This window comes from Capricornis sumatraensis, chromosome X (assembly GCF_032405125.1).
Source record: "Capricornis sumatraensis isolate serow.1 chromosome X, serow.2, whole genome shotgun sequence".
Lineage (NCBI taxonomy): Eukaryota > Metazoa > Chordata > Mammalia > Artiodactyla > Bovidae > Capricornis > Capricornis sumatraensis.
In genome coordinates this window covers 75,147,506-75,169,936 of record NC_091092.1, presented here as the reverse complement: position 1 = coordinate 75,169,936, position 22,431 = coordinate 75,147,506, and the positions used below count along the sequence as shown (strand labels likewise).

At 37.7% G+C, this 22,431-nt stretch overlaps 1 protein-coding gene across 1 annotated transcript; it reads left to right on the top strand.

Moving 5' to 3' along the window:
• The first annotated feature begins 1,383 nt into the window (after nt 1–1,383).
• Nucleotides 1,384–22,180, top strand: UPRT (uracil phosphoribosyltransferase homolog). Its single transcript, XM_068962695.1, has 7 exons — nt 1,384–1,760; nt 9,987–10,029; nt 13,849–13,918; nt 14,967–15,029; nt 17,000–17,161; nt 17,841–17,939; nt 21,038–22,180. Exons 1-7 carry the CDS (start codon nt 1,384–1,386, stop codon nt 21,142–21,144), a joined length of 921 nt encoding a protein of 306 aa, XP_068818796.1. The 3' UTR covers nt 21,145–22,180.
• The last annotated feature ends 251 nt before the right edge of the window (nt 22,181–22,431 follow it).

Here is a 22,431-nt window from a genome sequence, read left to right as displayed (position 1 = left end):
AATTGGTTTTTGGAGAGCAAAATAGAATTATAGAATGTCAAAATTGGAAGAACATTTAGGGATCAAATAGTTAATGCATCTCACTTATAGATGGGCAAAGTCAACTCCAGAGACCGAAGGGAACTTGTTAAATACTTCTCAGTAATTTTTTAGTAGAATTAGTAGGTTACTGACTTTCAGGTTGTAGCTCCTCAAAAAGGGAGCCATTAAGTCACTTGCTCTCAAAAAGTACTGCTTTAAAAAAAATCAGAATTTCTGGGTTACCTGTGAAAAATAAAGATTCTTGGGTCCCACCTCAGATCTACTGAATCAGAATTTTAAAGGTAAGTCATAACAACCTGCATTTGAACAAACTTTACAATTGCTCTAATACACAAAGGTGTTGAAAAGTACTGCCCTAGACGTTACCTCAAGCCTTTATACTGAGACTGCACACTAAAAAAAGTCTTTCCAGATATTTAAAAGAAACAAAGCGGTAGTGGACCTGAAATGCTGTTAGAATTCCCATGGTAACTGTACAGTGTAGGGCTCAACCAATAGAGATAAGGAAAGCTCCAGCAGCCAAGCACGCTTGGGAAGCTGCAGCTGGTAGAACAGTCTAGTACAGGGCCGGCACTTCAGCTGGCTGCTAGGCTTCTAATGTCCTTTTTGTGTTACGCAGGCAAGCTTACAGTAGATTGAAAGTGAAAGTGAAGTCGGTCAGTCGTGTCCGACTCTTTGGGACCCCATGGACTGTAGCCTATCAGGCTCCTCCGTCTATGGGATTTTCCAGGCAAGAGTGCTGGAGTGGATTGCCATTTCCTTCTCCAGGGGAATCTTCCCGACCCATGAATCGAACCCGGGTGTCCCGCATTGCAGGCAGACGCTTTACCGTCTGAGCCACCAGGGAAGCCCAGTAGATTACAGTAGTTCCTTAAGTTTAACTTTTCTGGCAAGACACAAATTCTGAAAACGTGGGCCTCTGTGTATCACCATTTTATCATCCTCCACTCCTAGTTTTTTCCTGGTTCTATCACTCACTCAAATTCTGCATGGAATCCCTATGGGCTCCCGGAAGACGCGAGAACCAAACATCCCTAGCCTCACCCGTCTGTCAGGTTCGGTCAAGCAGCCACGGTGACGAAAAGGGTTAACGAGCGGTGAGCTGCAGAGCGGCAGGGAGCAAAGCCAATCATGTGTTTAAGCGGGCCCGTACGTCTGGTGTGGCAGGGCCTGGACGTAGAGTGCAAAAGGGAAGAGGTGGAAGCCAGGCGGTGAGAGGGCAGAGGGGGTAGAGGTTGCGAGGAGGCGGGACGGCTGGGAGAGCACAGGAGCTTTGGCCTTTTCTCCCTGCTCTTTATCCGTAGGGATCGGTAGCTGCGGGGACAGCCCGGGGCCTGGTGTATGGCCACGGAGTTACGGTGTCTGGACTCCATGCCCTGTCACAATCAGCAAGTAAACTCTGCCTCGACCCAAAACCCTGAGCCGCAGCAAGCTGGAGACCTAATCCCGGCCCACGCTGGGGGAAACAGCGATTCCGCGGCCAAGCTGACTCTTCTCAGCGGGCACGCCCATTCTAGCGTACCGGCTGAGCGGGACCCTCAGGCCTCCGGTGGCGCCACCTTCAACTCAGAAAACATCGGTGGCGCTGGCAACTATGACGCTCCACCCAGCGATTCCCTCCTAGGGGACTGCGAAGTCTCCCGGCAGATCGGGGCGCAGCTTAAGCTCCTGCCAATGAATGATCAGATCCGGGAGCTGCAGACTATCATCAGGGACAAGTAAGCCAGAGCGGAAGGGGTAGGGGAGGTGGAGGGTCTCGCGGGGGTGGGCAGGGATTGGAAGTGAAATTGGCTAAGGTTCTTGGCGTTGGGAAGCTAGTCTGTTGGGATTTGGGCAGGGCCTTTTCTTTGGGGGGCGGTGTCACATGACACAGGCCTTCTACTCTCTTTCCCAGTACCGGTGCTTAACGTCGCTTTGTGTAGGGAGGAAGCATTTTAGGTAACCTCCGGTTTCCTCTTTATCTCGAGTCATTCCTCAGTCATTCGAATGACTGATTCCTCATTCATTCGTTCGAATGACTAAATGACTAATTCCTCAGTCATTCGAATCAGGTAAACGTGCTGTCTGCTCTGTGCCTCTTCACGTGGGCAGCAACAATTTCTGGGTTATGGGTTTAACCACGTTGAACAGATACAGGGCAGATAGCGTAGCTCTTTCACTTCATAACGTTTAACAGACTCCCAAATTGTTTCCTTGTCTCCAGTTTTTCTTTCTTCTACATGTTCCCCCGAATTACTGAACAATTAATCTTCTTAATATACTGCTTTGATTAGCTAACTGCCCTACTCAGCAGCCTTCTTTGGTTTCTCCGAGCCTACCAAATAAAGTCAGGATACTTAGATGGACATTAAGGCCCTACTTCATGGTTCCTAGGAACAGTTCTGAAACATCCCAACTTCTGCTCGCACCTGGAATTTTCTTTACTATTCCTCTGTGTGTTCAAATCCTACCTATTCTTCAACATTAAATGTCTACCTCTGCCAAGAAGTTTTCCTTCAACCATTCTTCCTTGCTAATCTTTCCTGGCCTTTTTAATGAAAGATTCACCGTCTGTTTTGTATGTTGTTTTACTTTTATCTCACTTATTCAATTTTAAGCTCCTTGAGGGTAGAAATTTTATCTTTTACATGTTTGAATTCCAGCTATGTCTTTCAAGCAATTGTCACTCAATTACTAAAAGTTCTTTGTAGCTCTTAAAGTTATATTTGTGAAAGTACTATTTAAGGGTTTTTAATTAATCAGTGTTGAAAACTGTGGTCTTGTGAACTAATAAAGCAGTGATCTTAAAAAGTAGGAGGCATAGATTTGGCAGTTGTGGTAGTGGGAACTGAAATAAAACTTATCTGTAAAAGAGAAAATAGGACGATTCTTGTTTCTATACAGCAAGAGTTACTGAGCTTGTGTCTTGGAACTGTGCTGTCTTGGACCTTGTGTTGCACCTGTAGATGAGCCTCAGGGCTTTAGCAAACCTTCAGAAATTATCTGGCAAATGTTATTTGTATGTCTGTTTGTAATTTTTTTTAAAATAACATCTTTATTGAGCTATATTTATGTACTTACAGTACACCTTTTAAAGTGTACAATCCAATGGGTTTAAAATATGTTCATTACTTTGTAACCATCACCACATTAAATTTTAGATTGTTTTTATCACCTCAGTAAGAAAGCCCATACCCATGAGCAGTCACTCCCCATTTCCCTCCAACCTACCAAGAGCCCTAGACAATCACTAAACTACTTTCTGTCTCTATTGGTGTGCCTATTCTGGACATTTCATGTAAATGGAATCATACAACATGTGGCCTTTTGTGACTAGTTTCTTTTATTTAGCCTGGTGTTTTCAAGCTTTACCCATCTTCTATCAGTACACTATTTCTTTTTTGGCTAAGTAATATTTCACTGTTATGGATATACCACATTTTGTTTATCCATTCATCAGGTGATGGACATTTGGGTGGTTTGGTTTCCATTTTTTGGCTAATATCAATAATGCTACTATGAACATTTGCACATGTCTTTTTATGGGATGAGGATTCCTTTGCTCTCATCAGATTTCACAATTTTTATAAAACTTGGAGAGGGAATGGCATTCAGTATTCATATATGACTATATGACAGTATCAATACCTGATTTTACTTCATTACTCAGAAAAGCCTGGGTGGTATAGTAAACCTGGGCCTAAGCAAAATCTTTTTTTTCTTCTTCTAAAATTTAGAAGGAGACAGCAGGGTCCAGAGTGATCTTAGGGAAAGATGCTTAGCATCTCTGTGCTTCAGCTTTATTATTTGTAAAATGAGTAAGTTCATAATATCTCATGAAACTCCAAGGAGGCTAGAGCAAGATACTGTCTATGAATATTTGTTATAAATTCTGAAGAGCTATGTGCATTTGAGGCATTTTAAGCTTTCATGTTTAGATTTGTGCATGGTTCAGATTGCATAAGTGCTGGTTTTTTCAGCTATTGGGAGACAGTAAAGGGAATTTAACTGTATGTAGAATTCACATTCTTTTAAAAAACATTTTGTTGGAGTATAATTGCCTTATAATGTTGTGCTAGTTTCTACTGTACCACAAAATGAGTCAGTTATACATATACTTATGTCCCCCTTTTTTAGTTTTTCTTCCTATTTAGGTTACCACAGAGCATTGAGTAGAGTTCCCTGTGCTATATATTAGGTTCTTATTAATTATCTGTTTTGTACATAGTAGTGTATAAATGTCAATCCCAGTCTCCCACTTTCTACCACCCTCCCTTCCCCACTTGGTATTGATAAGTTTGTTCTCTACATCTATGTTTCTATTTCTGCTTTGCATAATCAAAGCTGCAATAATCAAGGCACTGTGGTACTGGTAGAAAAACAGAAATATAGATCAATGGAACAGAATAGAAAGTACAGAGATAAACTCATGCACCAATGGTCAAGTAACCTATGACAAAGGAGGCAAGATTATACAGTGGAGAAAAGACAGTTTTTTCAGTAAGTGATGCTAGGAAAACTCTACTGCTCCATGTAAAAGAATGAAATTAGAATACTCCATAACACCATGCACAAAAATAGATTAAAGACCTAAATGTAAGGCTGGACACCATGAAACTGTTATAGGAAACTATAGGCAGAACACTCTAAGTTACGTAGCAAGATCTTTTTTGACCCATCTCCTCAAGTAATGAAAATAAAAAACAAAAATAAATGAGACTTAATTGAATTTGAAAGCTTTACACATCTGTAAAGCAATTTTCCTTCAGTTAGAAGAATTTAAAAAACCCCACTATGTCTGTGTTTCTACTGCTGCCCTGCAAATACTTTCATTAGTATCATCTTTCTACATTCCATATATATACATTAATATGATATTTATCTTTTTCTTTCTGACTTACTTCACTCTGTATAATAGGCTATAGGTTCATCTACCTCATTAGAACTGACTCAAATGCATACCTTTTTATGGCTGAGTAATATTTCATTGTATATATGTACCACAGCTTCTTTATCCATTCATCTGTCAATGGACATCTAGGTTGCTTCCATGTTCTAGGTATTATAAATAGTGCTGCAGTGAACATTGAGGTACATGTGTCTTTTTCAATTTTGGTTTCCTCAGAGTATATGCCTAGGAGTGGGTTGATGGGTTATATGGGCTCAATAAAGGACAGAAATGGTATGGACCTAACAGAAACAGAAGATATTAAGAAGAGGTGGCAAGAATACACAGAAGAACTGTACAAAAAAGGTCTTCATGGCCCAGATAATCACGATGGTGTGATCACTCACCTAGAGCCAGATATCCTGGGATGCAAAGTCAAGTGGGCCTTAGAAAGCATCACTATGAACAAAGCTAGTGGAGGTGATGGAATCTCAATTGAGTTATTTCAAATCCTAAAGATGATGCTGTGAAAGTGCTGCACTCAATATGCCAGCAAATTTGGAAAACTCAGCAGTGGCCACAGGACTGGAAAAGGTCAGTTTTCATTCCATTCCCTAAGAAAGGCAATGCCAAAGAATGCTCACACTACTGCACAATTGCACTCATCTCACACACTAGTAAAGTAATGCTCAAAATTCTCCAAGCCAGGCTTCAACAGTGCATGAACCATGAACTTCCTGATGTTCAAGCTGGTTTTAGAAAAGGCAGAGGAACCAGAGATCAAATTGCCAACATCCGCTGGATCATTGAAAAAGCAAGAGAGTTCCAGAAAAACATCTATTTCTGCTTTATTGACTATGCCAAAGCCTTTGACTGTGTGGATCACAATAAACTGTGGAAAATTCTGAGAGAGATGGGAATACCAGACCATCTGACCTGCCTCTTGAGGAATCTGTGTGCAGGTAAGGAAGCAACAGTTAGAACTGAACATGAAACAACAGACTGGTTCCAAATAAAAGAGTACGTCAAAGCTGTATATTGTCACTGTGCTTATTTAACTTACATACAGAGTATATCACACGAAATACTGGGCTGGATGAAGCACAAGCTGATATTAAGATTTCCAGGAGAAATATCAATAACCTCAGATATTCAGATGACACCACCCTTATGGCAGAAAGTAAGAACTAAAAAGCCTCTTGATGAAAGTGAAAGAGGAGAGTGAAAAAGTTGGGTTAAAGCTCAACTTTCTGAAAACAAAGATCATGGCATCTGGTCCCATCACTTCATGGCAAATAGATGGAGAAACAGTGGAAACTGTGGCAGACTATTTTTTTGAGTTCCAGTATTACTGCAGATGGTGATTGCAGCTATGAAATTAAAAGACGCTTGCTCCTTGGAAGAAAAGTTCTGACCAACCTAGACAGCATATTCAAAAGCAGAGACATTACTCTGCCAACAAAGGTCCATCTAGTTAAGGCTATGGTTTTCCCATTAGTCATGTAGGGATGTGAGAGTTGGACTATAAAGAAAGTTGAGTGTGGAAGAATTGATGCTTTTGAACTGTTACCTGTTGTTACTTTTGGACCATTTAAGTAAATCCTTCTAAATAAATCTGAATGCTTGTGTGTGTGTGTACAGTTATTAAAATGATTTTTCTTATAAAGAGGCGAGGTTTTCAAGTTTATTTTGAATAGATAAGTAGCAGGTTGATGTATGGCAAAACCAATAAAATATTGTAAATTAACCTCCAATTAAAATAAATAAATTAAAAAAAAAAGAAAAAAGTAGCAGATAGTGATCAAATGGCAGTTTCTGCTGTAGAAATTGAAGTTGTAATTGCCTCAGGAAAGGATGTCTTCAAAATGCTAGAGAATTCCTCTAGTGGTGGTAGTAGTAGTAGTAGCAGCAACAGCAAAGTAGTTAGTAGTAGTAGTGAGGTCTAGTAAGAAGAGAAGAGATCTCTACTTGAAGTCTTAGTTTTTTCATATTATAAAACATTCGTCTCATAGTTCCATATGTTGTGGATGATAAGTACATACCTATTGGCCCATTTTGAAAGAAAGGTCAGAGATTTCTCCTGATTCATCTTGGTTTGGGTCTGCTTTGAGATGTCCATGTTTTAAACTATGTACAATTGCTGTAGCTTCTCTGGAAACTTTCAAGTGCTTTATACACTGTCTTAAGTAGGGAAGAGTCCGATTTACTAAATCCACATTGAAGTGAGGATATGGTTTCTGGCGTGATTCTCATTCTTTTGTTGTTTCACTATGAACTATTTTTTTTTTTTAATGGTATCTTTGGCTTTCATTTTGTTACTACAGGTGTGTGGCACATTTGTTGGCAAAGTGTCAAGATAAGCTGACACTTTTCTCAGATATGGTTAGGTCTGCATTATTAATCCTATTTGGAGTTCACAGAACTTAAAAGGTTCTCAACATTAATTAGATTTCTGTGCTTTGAATTATGAGCACCTGGATAGCACTGTTTAAATATTTGAATATGTTATACAATAATCCAGGGGTGTGTGTCAGTGTGTTTGTTGTTTTGTGATGATCTTGTATTAGATTTTATTTGGGAAAGTTATCAGATACAAAATTATTAAAATGTCTCTCAAAACTTTGTTTACAGTATAATAGATTTTTTTAAAAGAATGGTTTTGAGACAGAGGTGAATAGAGTTGTGATTTGAAACCAAGTATATGGAGTGAATAAGACCTGGGATCTGGTTTACATTAAAACATCTTTATTAACACATGTCCAGTGTTGGGTCTAAAATAGGGGCCTAGAGATTATATGCAACTTGATTGATTTAACAGGAAATATCTGCTTAATGAAACTCTGGTGTTAAGAATGTAAAGGATTTAGATGTGGATATTGAAGACCACTGTGGGTTTTGTTCAAAATGCAACCAACTTACTGTATTCTAGCTTCACTTTAACTTTTAAATTGATTCAAAGTAAATGGAATGAGTCTGAAGTCTGTCAAAAACAGCAGAGTATAGGTTAGCAATTACTGTTTATAGTGGGATGACTTTGAGTTTTACTGGAAGTTAAATAACTATCAGGAGATGATAGTTCTTATTAGGTTCTCACATTGTGTACTTTTTTTGGAATGTAGAGAAATGTTTATCATGCAAAAGTTGTCAACTGAAGCTGATATTTTTAAGGAGAGTGTGAAGATGTTAAAATGTTTCATTCTAAAGTAAAATAATGAATTTGAGTAACTCCAATCACTTAACCTAATATAACTTTTCTTTGTAATATATTTATGTGTAACTGATCAGAAATTAAAGACAAGTATTTCAGGTGTGTTCTCAAAATATATTACTGGATATTTTTTTAAGACTTTTCTTAAAGAATCCAGACTTTTCTACCCTATTGAAAAACTGTGTTCTGGCTGCTTAGACAAGTTTGTGTAGGTCTACCAAACAGGGTAGTAGTCTTCAGTATTTTTTTTGTAGTTCACTGACTTTTACTTCTTTGACAAGCATGTTGTGAAGACTTATAGAAATGAAAGGTGCTGATATAATAGTATATTTTCATTTGAAAACCACAATACATAAAATAAAGCCTGTTTTATTTATTTATTTATTTTGGTTGTGCTGGGTCTTCATTGCTGTGTAGGCTTTTTTCTAGTTGCAGTGAGTGGAGGCTACTCTGTAGCTGCCGTGCAGGGGTTTCTCATTACAGTGGCTTCTCTTGTTGTGGAGCATGAGCTTTAGGGTGTGTGGGCTTCAGTAGTTGTGTCACACTGGCTCAGTAGTTGTGGCTGCTAGGCCCGGGAGCACAGGCTCAATAGTTGTGGCACATGGGCTTAGTTGCTCCGCTGCATGTGGGATCTTCCCGGATCAGGATTGAACTGGTGTTTTCTGCACTGGCAGGCAGTTCTTTACCACTGGGCCACCAGGGGAGCCCCTAAAGCCTGTTTTAAATGAGCTCTCTGTGTGTAGTCATGTGGATAGAGTTTTCTGAGTTTAGGGAGTATTTATATATAAAGAATACAGACCTAGACCTATATTCTTGCAATTATTTTAGAGAGTTAGTATCTGTAATAATGAAAGAACTGTGGTTCCTATAAGAAACCTAACTTCATTTGTGTAAGGGATATTTCATTGCTTTCTCCTGTCGGAGAAAGTAAATGCAGCTTGAAAAAGAGCTGTGATTAATGGTATACTGAGATAATATATGCTCACATATGCCATTTTGATGCTATGTTGGGGAATATTTTAGGTATGCAATGGGCAGGCAGATGGGGATTTTTAAGTATAGAAACTGTAAATCAGTCAGATCATTTAAGTTACATGAGAGAAGGAGGAGGAACAATAACAGATTTTTACAAAAGAAAAAAATGTCAGCCTTATAACATTTCCCTTTAGGCTGTTTAACAGTTTGTGGGTAGGTGCAACCCTGGATTATTATTACTTGGGTACCTCAGGATCTGAAAATACTGACCAGAAGGAATTGTACAGGAAATTGGTAGAAAGATCTATGGAATAAGCTATTTGATTGAAAAATGGAACAATTTATCAGTAGTTTGAGAAAGAGGTCTTGTTAATTAGGTTATGTGTTCTTGGAAGCAATAACAAAAATAGAGGATTAACTTGTTTGTACAGTTCTCATTCCAAAAAGAATTGGAGGCAAAGTAGACAGTTACTTATGTTGGTAATAAGGATTTTAAATTGGGGTGAGTGGTGCATGAGAATGGGGAGAACCTGGTTTTCTTACTGCAATTTGTTTTTTCTTAACTTGAGCTCTGGATATGCTGCCATTTTCCAGGAGAAACTTGTTCATCTCCTGGTTGAAAAGTATATACTTGAGCAGTTCAGTGGGAGACTACATGATCTTTTCAATTTCTGTCTCTAATGATATCATATGAGCATTTTCAATAATATTTATGAAGTCATTCCATTTAAGTTCCTGTATCCTAGTGAAAAATATAATGTCTCAATAATAGTCTGTTACAGGTAAGCTTTTATCATGTAATAGATTTTAATATCCATGTTACTGTATATATGTTAAGTAATATTTCACTTTAAAGCTCTAATCTAGACTAAAACTTGTACTTTTTTTTTTTAGGACAGCCAGTAGAGGGGACTTCATGTTTTCTGCGGATCGTTTGGTAGGTGGATGGAAGCTTTCAATCTTCATTTCATTGTTGTTCCTAGTGTTATAATCATAGTAGCCCAAGGGGCTTTTTGTTTGAGAACATTCTGGGGTTGAGAGAGATGGTACCAAGTAACATCTTGCTAGACTTTGCAAGTGTTGTTTCTACTTGTGCATTAAAACTCTGCCTCAATCCCATTCACCTCAAATCATTGTCTACAAACTCACTGTCTATAGTTCTGATGTACCACTGCTTTTCAAGTGGATCTTGGTAACTTGATCCTGAGTCTTAAATACCTCTTCTTAGGTCAGTGAAGTGATGTAAATTAAAAGGAAACCAAAGATGTAAAGAGAGCTAGTAGTTACCCTTGTAGTGTCCATAGAATGCACAAAAGCTAATAGCTATCTTATAGTTTACATGGGGATGGATATCTATTTTGCCTCTTATTTTCTGTAGTACCTTCACCTGTGGATACTGTCTACACTTAGGAAATTCCTGTTAACAATTGACCAAGCCCAATTCTGTTTAGCTAGTGTCATCTGAGAGGATCTCAGGCCAAATTGGGCTGTCTTAGGTAAGCCCTGTTTATTTCTTGTGTGTGTATCTAAGTTTGTTTAGTGCTTGGAATGAGGTTGACACATGTTCTACTGTGGTTCCTAGTATTCATCACTTTGTGAAATATACATTGAACTCATGTGAGTCAGACACTGTGTCAGACTGTGTTGTAGGTGGGAGGAGATTCAGTGGTAAAGCATAAAGACATGGTCCCTGATCTTGTGTAGTTTACAGTATAAATACTGTTCTCATTGTTTAGTCTGGGAAAGAAAGAAAAGTGACTTATTAAGCTTATAGTTATAACCAGATAGTAGAAGATAGATTATTAAAAGAAATGTGATGATGTTGGGTGGGGGGAGGTATGAAACTCTTCATTTGCATTTTTCCTAGGGAAATCTTTATTCCAAAAGAGTGTAGACAGCACATATTCTACTTTTGACTTTTATGTATTCTTGGTTCAAAGGCCACTTCTATTTGAGCTTCCAGGGGCAGTAAAAATCCTTGGATTGCATCAAGATAAATGTAGTTGACATTCTTGGAGTGATAGGTTATTCTTTTTGCTTTTATCAAACCAAAGGGTTCAAGACAGTTGTGTCAGTGGCTGCTGTGGGGAAAACAGAGATCTTGGTGTTCACTGTAGAAAATGATTTCTCTCTCTTTCTTTCTTTTGCTCTCCATGTGCCATTTTCCTATAGAACATAGGAATTAAGATCATGGTTATTATAAAATGCTTGCTTGAAAGGGCAGGCATTATGTCTTAGTCAAATGAGATAATAAAGACCCAGGGCAAAATTCACCTGAGTGGATGGTAATTTTGGACCTCTCTGTTCTCTGCAGTTGGTTTGAAGGTCCTGATATTGGGGGTGCGAAGTGTGGAAGGTCAGTTGTGGTTGTAGTAGGGACTGGAGCTGTTGAGGTTTCTGATGATGGGAATTTCTAGTATACTGTCTCTTCTAGCACAGGGGTCCTGTTATAGTTGACATTGATTCTGTCCTGAATTTGTCAGGATTGGCTTCCTGGCACTCAGGTTTTGAATTTTAACTCTTGATAAGAGGTTATACCCTTCTTCGGGTTTATGTTCTCCTGTAAAACTTGGACACACTAATTCTTGTCCCAAAGTTGAAGGAGATGGGCAGGTGGTAAGACTCTTTAGAGGAGTATTACTAGAAGGAAAACAAGGCTCTTCAAATAAAATGATCTTCTTCTTTCTTTGTACTTTGCTCATAAGAAACATTAATCTCCACAGATGATGGTGGCTAGAGGTGAGTATGCACACACACACACACACAGTATTCATGAGGTTCCTGGACCCTCTGGTACTCCAGGTTGACACAATGCAGCCCATTTAACATTTATCATTTTAATGGCAGCAGGGTGTTTTGTTGTGAAAACAGAGCATAGGGCATGACATTTCTCCCTGCTGTTCTTAATCAGTAATGTAATACTGATTGGAGAAAATGTGCTCTACAGACTCAGCACTGCCTTTTTGTAGTGGCCTCTGGATGTTCATAGGAATATCTGATGGGTTTTGGAGGATATTCCTTGTAGTTCTGATGGATTCTTTGCTCTGTGCACATTAAGATCATTAGGAGCTTATTTTTTTTTAAGCTGGGAAGTCCTAATACATTCAACTGTATCCTACTTCAAGCTCAGTAAATTGGTTCAGTTCCATCCACTCATTTATTTCCTCCTAAGAAATTCAGGATTTATTTTGCATCATGGTGGGCCTTTGCTAAAAAGCATCCAACTTAATAATTTCAAAGTACTAAACAAGGCAAAGCAGTTCCCGGTGGGCACTATTTCCAGAGTTACCAGAAGTGTATTATGTCCAAGTGTTCCTGCCATGATTCTTGCACTTGCTGTGGTTTTGCATTTCTCACAATATAGCCTGGACTAACTGAATGAGAATCAAAAGGCATACTTGAGCCTTTTAGTGACAATCACATGCCTCACCAAGGTTAGATACCTAGCAGCAAGCAGCTTGACATTTGGTTCTATCTCTGAATCTAACAGAAAATCTAACAGTTCCAGGAAAACATCTACTTCTGCTTTATTGACTATGCCAAAGCCTTTGACTGTGTGGATCACAAAAAAATGTGAAAAATTCTTCAAGAGATGGGAATACCAGACCACTTGACCTGCTTCCTGAGAAATCTGTATCCAAATCAAGAAGCAACAATTAGAACTGGACATGGAACAACAGACTGGTTCCAAATTGAGAAAGGAATATGTCAGGGCTATATATTGTCACCCTGCTTATTTAACTTATATGCAGAGTACATCATGCAAAATTCTGTGCTGGATGAAGCATAAGCGGGAATCAAGATTGCTGGGAGAAATATCAATAACCTCAGATATGCAGATGACACCGCCTTTATGGTAGAAAGCAAAGAGAAACTAAAGAGCCTCTTGATGAAAGTGAAAGAGGAGAGTGAAAAAGTTGACTTAAAATAGCATTCAGAAAGCTAAGATCATGGCATCCGGTCCCATCACTTCATGGCAAATAGATAGGGAAACTGGAAACAGTGACAGACTTTAATTTTTTGGGCTCCAAAATCACTGCAGATGGCGACTGCAGCCATGAAATTAAGAGACGCTTACTCCTTGAAAGGAAAGTTATGACCAACCTAGACAGCATATTAGAAAGCAGAGACATTACTTTGCCAACAAAGCTCCGTCTAGTCAAAGCTATGGTTTTTCTAGTAGTCATGTGTGGATGTAAGAGTTGGACTATAAAGAAGGCTGAGTGCCGAAGAATTGATGCTTTTGAACTGTGGTGTTGGAGAAGACTCTTGAGAGTCCCCTGGACGGCAAGGAGATCTAACCAGTCCATCCTACAGGAAATCAGTCCTGAATATTCATTGGAAGGACTGATGCTGAAGCAAAAATTCTAATACTTTGGCCACCTGATGCGAAGAGCTGACTCATTTGAAAAGACCCTGATGCTGGGAAAGATTGAAGAAGGGAACAGAGGATGAGATGGTTGGATGGCATCACCAACTCAATGGACATGAGTTTGAGTAAACTCCGGGAGTTGGTGATAGACAGAGAGGACTGGTGTGCTGCAGTCCATGGGGTCATGAAGAGTAGGACACGACTGAGAGACTGAACTGAACTGAACTGAATCTAACACATGATAGGGTCTCCCTTCCTACTACTATAAGTTAAATCCTTGCCTAGTATGTTGCTGACTTTTTGCCTGGTGTTTAACTCCTGAGGCTAACAGATAATAGGAGATTCTTAACAAGTTTTCAAATTATTCTTCCTTTGACTCTCTAGATCAGACTTGTTGTGGAAGAGGGATTGAATCAGCTGCCGTATAAAGAATGCATGGTGACCACTCCAACAGGTAATCAGGGCTGTTACTCACATATTCTCATAAAAATTCTGGGGTGGAATTGGGGGAAAATGAGAAGAAAGCAGTCTGAGTAAATCAGTATGCAAAATGAGGCATCTGCAGGGAGCTGTTCTTCTAAACAACTTATTAAATTTGGGGACATTTAGTAAAGAAATTTATGTGAATGACTTTTGTTAATAGTTTGCTTGTCAGTTTAAGTTAAAGGTTAATAAATATTCTTCAGCATTCGGATGTTACCTTTGATGATGGCACATTGGGACCAGAGCTAAGAATTGCTGTCAACTTAACTTCACCTTTGTGAGGAAGATGCATGTGTTAACAAATGAGTGGGGTGGTTTAGCAATAGAAACTCCAGGTAAAAGAAAGAAAAGTAAAAAAGAAAAACGATGAGGATTGGAGAAGAGGATTTAGATTTGTTCTGCTCTAACAGAGAGCAGTCAAGGATCCCTATTTTAGGGATTTAAAATTCTGATATGGTTCTTTATTAAATAATGGAAACTGTTATATCCAAAGGTTGATTTTGTGAAAATCAGGGACTAATCTTGCTGCATCAAAATTGATACAAATTCGGTCTGAGACCAAGGCATGAATGTGTCTTGATAATTACTTAGGTCTTTCTCTTCTGCTTTTAAACACAGAATGCAGGTTAATAAAAGTGGACAGGAATAAGGAGGCTCTCTGCTGTGGCTCGCAGTGGGCTCTTAGTTTGAATTTATGGGGTTTCTAGCATTCTTGGAATGCAACAATTCTCCTCTGAATTCAATTTAAGAAACGTGTATGTGAATATCATGCTATCATAAGGCTTATTCCTGCTCGATGAAGTCTACCTCACCCAATTATTCCCACAGGCTTCTTATGAAGAATTAACTATGAAAAATCATGACCCTTCCTATTGCTTTCACAGGGAACCTAAGATGTTATACAGTATGTTTGGACGAGAGTTATTCTGTGCCCATCTGCTTTAAACCATAGATACTTTATTAAATAAATAGTTGCTCCAATGATGAAAGATAAATTATTTGGTTTTATTCCCCAACAGGGTACAAGTATGAAGGAGTGAAATTTGAAAAGGGAAATTGTGGGGTCAGCATAATGAGAAGCGGTAGGTTTGTGTATGTGTGACTTTGTCTCTTTGCATACTTAGATACAGTTGCTGTTTTCTGAGAGGCAGGCTTGTCTCCTGAGCTTACGTCTCACAACCTGTGTTGTCTATCCTCATAGTGCCTTTGAATCATGGCCCATGTGTTGCTGAGTTTTATCTTCCCTAGTGGTGTGTCCCTATGGGCAAGCCAGCTTTGAAAAATTCAGAGGAGAGTGGAAGAATAGGAGGATGTAATGATACTATCTTGGAGAGAATAGGGAAGCTTGAAGATGGATGGAGTATGTAATAGCACAAATTCAGACCTGTAGAACTTTGAGCACTCAACTAGAGAAAATCTTTGTTCTGATTTTTAAATTTCTTTTGTGAGGAACAGTCGTACCCTGTCAGGAGCTGGACTGAATGGCTTGTTTAATATTTTTAGTTTTATGTTTGATGAGTATGTGATTATGTAGGCAAAAGAACTTAACTGTGATTAACTCTAGGTATTTCCAATTGCTAGTCTAATGTGTTTGTGTTTGAGTCCAACCAATTGCCCTTGTAAATTAACCTTTGTGCAGCAAAATCACATGCCTGTAACTACCTGTTACATGGGGATGATTATTTCCATTCAGCAAGTTAATTCATTAATTATTCTTTGTACAAGATCCAGGGTATGGTAGAATCCCCACTTGCTTGCATTGGAAACAGATGGATTTTTTTCCCTTTGGCTGAACCTTGTGCATGTGGGATCTTAGTTGCCCTGCCAGGGACTGAACCCATGCCCCCTGCACTGGGAGTGTGGAGTCTTAATCTCTGGACCACCAAGAAAGTCCCTGGATTTTTTTTTCACATATAAACATTTCCATTGCTCCTCTGGCTATGAAGTTCTGTTTGTGAACAACTGGGTATTTCAAATAAAATAGGAGCTTTATGCTCCTTTTTTTTTTAAAAAATAGAAAGTAGCTCTTAAGTAATGATAGGATTTTCAGAACAATGCTCTTCAACCTTTTAAAACTGGTAAAGACAATGGAGATGGACTTTTAAGGCACAATTTCTTCTGTTTTAGTCCAGCTTCTGCCCTAAAGGCAACAGCATGGTCCTCGCACCGCTAGTGTATACCAGATGACCTCGGAGTGATGCATAGAGAGGATGTTTTTAACTTTAGTAGCTCTTGGTTTATTTCCATATCTATTAGAAAGAAACTTTCTATATTTTCACTAGTGATGTACAGTTTCCTCTTAAATATAAACAAAAATAATTTTAAAGAAAAATATTAAGTAAATAACTGTATAAGAAGAATTTTGATGTGGCCTAAAATCTTGAAGATGATGTGAGAATGATTGACTTTTAGCAAACACTTCCTTAAATGAATTCAGACTCAAAAATTACCTTTACCTTCAGAAACCAAGGGGATGATGGTGGTTTTGGTCTGGATCTAGGGGGAAGAGGGAACAGCATATTACTTTTTCACTGTTTGCTAGCCAAGCCTCTGCCACTGAAGTCATTGCTGGGGCTACATGATATCTCTTGATGTCAGCTTGATCTAAATGGAGAGCCTTTGGTCTACAGCCCTCATTCTTCCATAATATTTTATGGATATTAAAATATTTTATTTTATTGTATTTTATTAATACAGTGTCCTTAAAATAATAGAATTAAAATGTTCCTGATATAGAAAAGTTCAGAGAACAGCTTAAATGCTTTATTACCTGTAATCATGGAAGCATGACAACTCTAAAACTTGTAAGCCAGCAGTAAAATTAGCTTATCCTAGTTTCATTGACCAGCCCTTAATCTAGTTTCATTGACCTGAACTAAGTATAAAATCATATTTTATCAGAAGTGAAAGCTGTTAGCTTAAGAAGAATTGCTTCCATTTTGATAGTGTCTTTATTGTGTTAATAATAATCACAAGCTCTACTTTGGCTTATTCTCAGACTTTCACTCTATCTACTATTAATCACTGTTTCTTTTTTATTTCCTACTTCAAGGTGAGGCGATGGAACAAGGTTTACGAGACTGCTGTCGATCCATACGAATTGGAAAGATCCTGATTCAGAGTGATGAGGAGACACAAAGAGCCAAAGTATATTATGCCAAGTTCCCCCCAGACATTTACAGAAGAAAAGTCCTTCTGATGTATCCAATTCTCAGTGAGTTGCTTGCATTTAATTTGTAACCTTTGATTAGGGTTAAAATTCAGTTTAGTGCCTACCTCCTAGGTACCCTTCTTTAAAAATGAAACTGTTTCTAAATGTGTTCTTTTTTTGTTTTTCTCAGTTGGATTTGGAGTTGCCCTGGGCAGTTCTCTGGGGAATTTTTATTGTGTAATAAGAAAATATGCATTAGTCAAACTTTATTAGCTCCAAAAAGCTTCTATTTTAAGATAACAGATTGAAGCAAAAGATTTAATGAGGCAAAATATATAGAACACAGAATATATATTGAAATATGTCCCTTTGCTAGCTCAGAGTATAGCAATGATTTTCTCAAGGATTTATTCTCTTTGGAGGTAATATTTTTTTCTCCTATTCTAGTCTTTTCCTATGCTTGCTCAGATCCTAGAGTTGGGGGTAGCAGGTGGGTATTACATTTGATATCTCAAATACTGAATGAATTTAGGGCTTGTGCATTTGAAAGCTGAAAAGTACATGGGTTATGTCTGTTGTTGAAAATAACATCATTTATAAAAAACGGGCATCTTCAAATGAAGCTTTATCTAGGAGTATCTTATGTTAGATTACTAAACTGCTTTTTCTTTGAAACAACTTCAAAGATATTTTGAGATGATTGTTAAAGTTGCCAATGCATTTGATTTTCATTTGATTTCAGGTACTGGAAATACTGTAATTGAAGCTGTAAAAGTTCTCATAGAACATGGAGTTCAACCTAGTGTTATTATCCTACTCAGTCTGTTCTCCACTCCTCATGGTGAGTTTAACAAGAGGCAGCAACTGGGGCTCTGGATAGTCATGGAGTGGTTAAGTGTGCATCTGTCCAACCATTCATCCTGAAGAAAAGTTCATTTGCTTTCACATTAATTCCTAACTGAATTTTGATAATTATAACCTGTGTTTGTCATCTCTAAGCTTAGTTGTAATACTTTACACCATTCAACCATTCTAATGTTCAAATTCAAATGGAAAAGTATGAATTAACCACACTGAAGGGATTTGCAATTGTTTTCATAGTTACCCTGTTTGAGTAGAGCTTGCCGGTGGCTGAAAGGTCCCTATTTCTCCTGGCTCCCCACCTGAGCCTGAGAAATGCTCTCAAACAACAAGAAAATCAAGGTTCTAGCTAGCCCTGTGGTCTTTCTGAAGTAAGCTTTGTAGTATGAAGCAAAGAGCAGAAGTTTTTAAACTTAGACTTCTGCTCAAAGGGCATGATGAAAGAATTTGTGTTCTCCATTTCCTGAGAGAGGTAAGCCTAATTTAAGACACTGGGTTTCTTTGCCATATAAACTAAGACAATTATGAAAGTATCCTAAAAAAATAATCATAAAGGCATGTAGAAATTTAGTGTTTAGGATAGTCGTTGGAGAGACTATCATTTTCATGTAAGAAAAAATTTGAAAGTATATAAGTGACTTACTTAGAAATAGTTAAATATACAGTTGACCCTTGAACAATGTGAGTTTGAACTGTGTGGATCAACTTATATGTGGATATTTTTCAGTAGTAAATACTATAGTACAACATAATCCATGGTTGGTTGAATTCATGTATGTAGAGGAACTACAGATACAGAAGGCTGACTATAAGTTATATGTGGATTAGCCTCCAATGTTGTTCAAGGATCAACTGTATGTAATATTAAAAACTGTTAAGTCATGTTTTTGAAAAAAATATTTAATGATGTCAGAAAATCTAAATGTAAGAGCAGAATGAACAATAGCTTTAGTGAGACTGACCACTCAGGCATCACCACAGTTTTCTTTTGACTTTCAGAACTATGAGTTAGGCTGCAGACTTTTTTAAGAGTCAGAAAAAGACTGACTTTAGCTTTATATATATATAGGAAGATCATATCCAGGACCTGCTTACAGTTTTTGTCACGTTTGATCAATCTATTTTTAGCAACTTTATTGAGATATAATAGACATACAATATATCACATATTTAAAATGTAAAATTTGATATGTTTTGACATCATTGCAACAATAAAAATTTTGGTCAATCAAAATAACAGAAACACAACAGCATTAGAATAGGATAAAATGTCATCACCAATTTTAGAGATGACTAATCCAGTACTTTGGCCACCTCATGCGAAAAGTTGACTCATTGGAAAAGACTCTAATGCTGGGAGGGATTGGGGGCAGGAGAAGAAGGGGACGACAGAGGATGAGATGGCTGGATGGCATCACGGACTCGATGGATGTGAGTCTGAGTGAACTCTGGGAGTTGGTGACGGACAGGGAGGCCTGGCGTGCTCTGATTCATGGGGTCGCAAAGAGTCGGACATGACTGGGCGACTGAACTGAACTGAATACAAATTATTATGACTACCAAAATCAGACTTGGGTTTAACCTAATAAGTCTTTCCTCAACATGAGAGGCTAGACAGATGCACAATATTAATTCAATTTTTGTTTTAAATTAATAGTGGTTATCTTAGGGTGATGGAATTCTAAGTGACTTATGTTAGTTTTTAAACTTTTTTTTTTTGTATTTTCCAAATGTTCTACAATGAATTTGTATTTGTTTCATAAGAAAGAGAAATGTGTTGCTTCTAGTTAGAGCATTTCCTCATTTCCAAAGGTTCCGTATCTCAGTCAGCCATGAAGAGGCTACAGAGAAACCACTTGAGAGAGTCACACTTAGTAGGCCATTGATTATTTTGCTGTTTCATAATGAAAAATTACCTATAGTTCAAATGTTGATGGTTACAAAGGCTGTTTTGCTTGGTCATCTGTCTATATAACAGAGGTAGCATTGTAAATTTTGAGATCACCAAATAATTATTGGGTTTTCTGTCTTTGGGAGTAGAAAAGTAACTGTGTTAGTTCTTTTATTTTTTATTTATTTTTATTTTTTACTTTACAATATTGTATTGGTTTTGCCCTACATTGACATGAATCCACTGACATGAATCCACCATGGGTGTACATGTGTTCCTCATCCTGAACCCCCTCCCACCTCCCTCTCCGTCCCATCCCTCTGGGTCATCCCAGTACACCAGCCCCGAGCACCCTGTATCATGCAACGAACCTGGACTGGCGATTCATTTCACATATGATAATTTATATGTTTCAATGCCACTCTCCCAAATCATCCCACCCTCGCCCTCTCCCACAGAGTCCAAAAGACTGTTTTATACATCTGTGTCTCTTTTGCTGTCTCGCATACAGGATTATTGTTACCATTTTTCTAAATTCCAAACTAACACATATATATATATTCATATATTTATATATATATGTGTTAGTAGAATAGGATATTCATTCTTTGACATTATAGATGAAAAAATCTTATTCTGTAGCATCCTTGTTATGGCTTTTTAGTTTGACTGTGATCCAAGCTAGTCCCTGTCCTTTCCTCCTCCACCTCCTCCCTGCCCAGGCTAGAGTTATAAATTCTCAAAAAGTAGCTTTCTGTGATATAACAAAAAAGTATTTGCACTTGTTTCAACAGTGTTCCAATTGAGAAACCATCATCTAATGTATGATCCTGTTTCCAGAAGGACTATATTCTCTCTATCAGCTGCCTTTAAAATAAAACAAATAAGACTCATTAGGGGAAAAGTTGCTATAACTGAATATATTTTTCATGTATTGAATACAAAATAGTTTGATTCTTAGAATTTATTAGTGAATGGGTGGAAACATAGTCTGACTACTATAAAAACTTTTCAGGTATCAGAAATTATATAAATAAGAGATTAACCAAGTCTATTTGTCCAAAGGTAATTGTTCTCTGTCTTCTGTCAGTAGTAGACCTGCTGACTGACCATAAAATTACTGAATTCCAGGTAATGTTATAAAAAAAAATCCCACCATAATGACAATTTTTCTTTTATTTTTGAAGGTGCCAAATCAATCATTCAAGAGTTTCCAGAGATCACAATTTTAACTACTGAAGTTCATCCTGTTGCACCTACACATTTTGGACAGAAATACTTTGGAACAGACTAAGTTATTGAAGGAAAATTATTCTTATATGTAATATTACAGTTATGTTTTGAGTTATGTGTAATATTACAGTTATGTTTGGCTAATTCACTTAAGGGATAACATAGAAAATTGTGTTAAAGATACTTTGTAATGTTTGGAAGCAGGTATAGTAAAAAGGAAATACTTGAGTTTTTTTTTTTATTATTATTATTTAGTTGTTTCTTGACTGTTGGTACCAAATTCAACAATGAAGCACATACAACTCTGAAAATGATTTAATAATGCTCTTATACAAATTGCTGATCCCTCAGTGCATTGAAACTGTTCCCTAATTTATGAATCTCAGGTTAGAGATTGCTTGCAGCCACAAACAAAACCCAAATGGAAGTCAGTTCATTGGCCCACTATAGTTTGGATTTTGTTTAGTTTGCTTTTAGTTCTAGGGAGATTTCATGTATGTGACTGTTGTTACCTTCCCCTACTCTTTACTTTGTGGTACTATACATGTTGGTAACTTGGAGAGAATGAAAAAAGAATACCTCCTAGAATTTTGCATTTCCACTAATATCCTCACTCAATTGCCACTCAATTGGCACTCTTCAGTCAAGCCATTATGTTCTTCGTGGCTCGTTTCCTACCCTGTGCATTGTTGGTAGGTGCCTTGTTAGTGTAATGCAGTGAGGAGGATGGTGGGGCATTTCCAGCACTGGAACTGTGACATTAATTTACTTAGTTTGAACCAGGGATATCTGGATGCTGACAAAGGAGGGCTAAATAGTGTTAATGGTATTGATGCACTAGAAATAAATTAGTTGGTGGTGGTTTTTCTGAGATATGGGAGAAAAGATGGTTTCTTGCTGAGTTTATGGCCAATAAGTAAATTAAAATGCTTCATTTTTCACTTGGATGTTTCTACTAAAAGTCTTTGATTTGGAGCTTAGTTATTTTGCATGTTTGTCAATTGCAGTTGTATTAAAATGGGAAAAATACCTTGATATTAAAAAAAACCTAAGATTTATGTGTGTTCATATTCAGGTTCCTGAAAAGAAGAGAAATCATCTTAGAAGTCGACGTTCACATTCTGAAACTTGCTTGTAAAACCCTGATCTCATTTTACATTGATATTAAAACATTTTAACAGTGGTGGCTGGTTGATTACTTGATTATTTATACTCCCATAGCCCCATAGACAGCTGTTGTGGCTTCTGTTTAAAACAAACAAACAAATAAAAATGGAAAAGAGCAGCAGGCAGTTTCTTAGAAAGAACCAAAGCTGATAGAAGTCAGCAAAGATTTGGGAAAAGGAAG